Source organism: Cyprinodon variegatus, unplaced genomic scaffold, assembly GCF_000732505.1.
Source record: "Cyprinodon variegatus isolate N-32 unplaced genomic scaffold, C_variegatus-1.0 Scaffold1679, whole genome shotgun sequence".
Lineage (NCBI taxonomy): Eukaryota > Metazoa > Chordata > Actinopteri > Cyprinodontiformes > Cyprinodontidae > Cyprinodon > Cyprinodon variegatus.
This window is the reverse complement of record NW_015152132.1, coordinates 39,084-40,640: the sequence shown is the minus strand read 5'-3', so window position 1 is coordinate 40,640 and position 1,557 is coordinate 39,084. Positions and strand designations below refer to the sequence as shown.

The window sequence follows — 1,557 nt, the reverse complement described above, 5'->3', positions numbered from 1 at the left end:
CTGTTCAAAGGGAGTTTTTCCTCTCCACTGTCGCTGCCACGAGCAGCTGTCAGCAGCCATACCTATGGTTTTATGATGAAGTCATTACATTTGATTGGCTAAATCTGATCAGTCTTTTTTAAATGAATTATTATCTCCAAGCTACTACCTCCATAGTTTCATGAGCTAAGCAAAAGTAAGCTAGGTTGACCTTTTTTAGCTAAGGAACAGTCACAGAATGTTAAGAATCAATTAACTAAAAGTTTACAGATTTCCAATTAAGCAAATCATTCAATAAAATATTATTTTAACAAATATTGTTTTAGTTAACTCTTAGATTTGCGATCTGAGTTGGTTTAAACATGTTCAAAATGCCCTAAAATGATCTGGTTCTGATCTGGTTTTGATCTGTGGTACTGGTCTCTGCTGGTTCTGATTAGCGGTTCTGGTCTGGTTCCAATCTGCGGTTCCGAGGACAGAGAGCTTACTGTTGCCAGGCGTCTTCATGCTGCTCAGGCTGCAGCTCTTTACCAGCGACCCGCTCAGAGACTCGTGACTGGAGCTTTCATTCAGGCCGCTCCAGCTAGACTGACGAATCAGAGCGGACTGTGGGCGGGGCTTCTGGCCAGGTTCTATCATGGCTTCTAGGATAGAAACATAAAAAAATCACATCACCTTCACCATTCACAGCACTGATGTGTTTGTATCTGCAGGATGAGAACAATGAGAAGTTTTGGACCTCCTCTGGAGCCCACAGAACCGCTCTTCCGCCGTCGTTTGATTGGCTGTCTGAACTGGGACACAGCCAATAGGACGTTCCTTAGCTTAGCCCAGCGAAGACGACCACCCTGATTGGTCGATGGCCACTTACACTCCAGAACGGCCTGAAGAGAAAAAGGTTTAAAATGAGTGTGTGTGTGTTCCTGTTTTGGCATCAGAGTGAGGACCAGTTTTTGATTCTGCTGGTTTTCCAGCTGTTATGTTTGATGTCAACACACGGTCCTCACTACATATAGGAAGATGAGGATGAGCGACCTTGTTGTAGTATCCGTAGGTAATGGTGTTGGGAGTGATTCCAGCCTTCTTCATCTCCAGCAGGACTCTGACGGCGAGGACCGGCTGACCGTACTGACCGCACAGCTGCATCAGGATGCGGTAACACACCTGATGTACACATAGTGGGTGTCGTTACTGTCATTCTGTGACTCACAGCCGCGTTCTGTGACCAGAACCAAGAGTGTTTCAAAGCCCGGTTGGTCTCACCTCATCTGGCAGCACCACCTTCCGGGTCTCCATGTGCTTGAGGACGTTGTAGGCCGTGTGAAGGGCCCGGACCTTGGAGCTCTCGGCCCGGACGAAGGTGGGAAGGTAGATGAACCAGAGGCCGTAACAGTGACCCAACAAGCACTTGGACCACATGTCTGGGACCGCAGAGTACTTCTGAGCTCGTTTCTGGGCCAGCTTGATCTCCTGCAGAACAGAAGTAGATCTATATGATGCAGACAGGAGAACCTTTAACTGAGAGTTACTGGGAATACAGATGGTTCTGACTCTGCAGCGCCCCCTGCTGCTTCCTCT

General features: G+C 47.7%; 1 protein-coding gene across 1 annotated transcript in view; it reads right to left on the bottom strand.

Annotated features, from left to right (window-relative positions):
* The window catches only part of dennd4b (DENN/MADD domain containing 4B), a 27,992-nt gene that overhangs the window by 11,317 nt on the left and 15,118 nt on the right, over positions 1-1,557 (bottom strand). Inside the window, exons 14-17 of the mRNA XM_015404261.1 lie at positions 1,243-1,449; positions 1,015-1,143; positions 719-863; positions 468-623 (exon numbers count right to left, since the gene is read on the bottom strand). Coding sequence (XP_015259747.1) covers positions 468-623; positions 719-863; positions 1,015-1,143; positions 1,243-1,449 — 637 coding nt within the window. The remainder of the gene's footprint in view (positions 1-467; positions 624-718; positions 864-1,014; positions 1,144-1,242; positions 1,450-1,557) is intronic.